The sequence below is a fragment of the Amphiura filiformis genome, chromosome 10 (genome assembly GCF_039555335.1).
Source record: "Amphiura filiformis chromosome 10, Afil_fr2py, whole genome shotgun sequence".
NCBI lineage: Eukaryota > Metazoa > Echinodermata > Ophiuroidea > Amphilepidida > Amphiuridae > Amphiura > Amphiura filiformis.
The window spans coordinates 42,134,805-42,135,931 of NC_092637.1; the positions used below are offsets into that span (position 1 = coordinate 42,134,805).

General features: G+C 38.1%; 1 protein-coding gene across 1 annotated transcript; it reads left to right on the forward strand.

Annotated features, from left to right (window-relative positions):
• The first annotated feature begins 251 nt into the window (after positions 1–251).
• Positions 252–803, forward strand: LOC140161890 (NXPE family member 3-like). Its single transcript, XM_072185186.1, has one exon. It carries the CDS (start codon positions 252–254, stop codon positions 801–803), a length of 552 nt encoding a protein of 183 aa, XP_072041287.1.
• Positions 804–1,127: the final 324 nt, after the last annotated feature.

Sequence of the window (1,127 nt, forward strand, 5' to 3'; positions counted from 1 at the left end):
GTCCGGATAATTTCTCGTCGGAAATTGGTATTGATTTGTGGTATTGTCATCTTCATATCAATGTATACATATCTGTATTTCAGAGATGATAAAATTCATATATCTTATCCACATACCAGGTGTACTAATGTCCATCAGATACCAATGATTGGCGGACTTACAAGTTTAAAAAATCCCGGGCAAGTTGGTTATTAAATGGACGTGTCGTTGAACTCGAAGAGTCCAAACATCCCTCTTCTCAATATATCGAAATGAACAACTTAGTTCCAGCCTGTCCAATGTATTTCGATGCATTTATCAAAGATCCCAAACCAGTTTATCTGTTATGCGATACAATAGAGTTGATAATTACATCAAGAGATTGTAAGAACAGGACATTAAACTCGGGAGGTGATTACTTGTGGACGTGGATAAAAACAGATTCCTTGAAAGCAAGTCAAACTCAAGAAGGTAACATTACTGATATGGGTAATGGGACCTACATAGCGCGGTTTACCCTCAGATGGGTCGGGAAGGTGTCCCCTGTTGTAGCTGTTATTAGAACTCGACAAGAGGTCAATTATATGAGGCAATGGAGAGAGAAAGTTCCTGCTAGATTTTGCTATAATGGAATATTCAAACTCAATGGTATCACTGAAACAGTACCATGTCACATAACTCCTTGGCTGAATCTTACTCACACTAATATCAAAGTGGATAAAACGCGCCATTTGTGCAACTTCACAGACCCTTTCACCGGTGCGCCATGGTACTGCATTAAACCAGCAAATATGCCGTGTTCTGCTTATGACTACGGTCGATGAGATACAGAAAGAGAAGTATTGTATGATGATTCAAAGTTGTATTTCAATACATCAAAAGGATTTGATTATGTACAAAACATCCAACCTCGTGTTATAAATGTTGTTAACATGGACCAAACCGGGGACCAACCCCGCTATCTTTCTGGATCATTTTCAACTTGTGAGTTCCCCAAGAAACTGTTCATGTGTAACACTACTGAGCGTGGGGGTATGTTCTCACCAAACAGCGCATCGGGAGTATATTACAAAAATGTATGGGTATCTTTACAGTGTAAAAAGTTAAAATTTGATAAGAACAAAATTATCAAAATTTTAGAAAACAAA

Excerpts from the sequence above, each read along its gene's own strand:
- LOC140161890 (XM_072185186.1), top strand. The coding sequence starts at position 252 with ATGAACAACTTAGTTCCAGCCTGTCCAATGTATTTCGATGCATTTATC.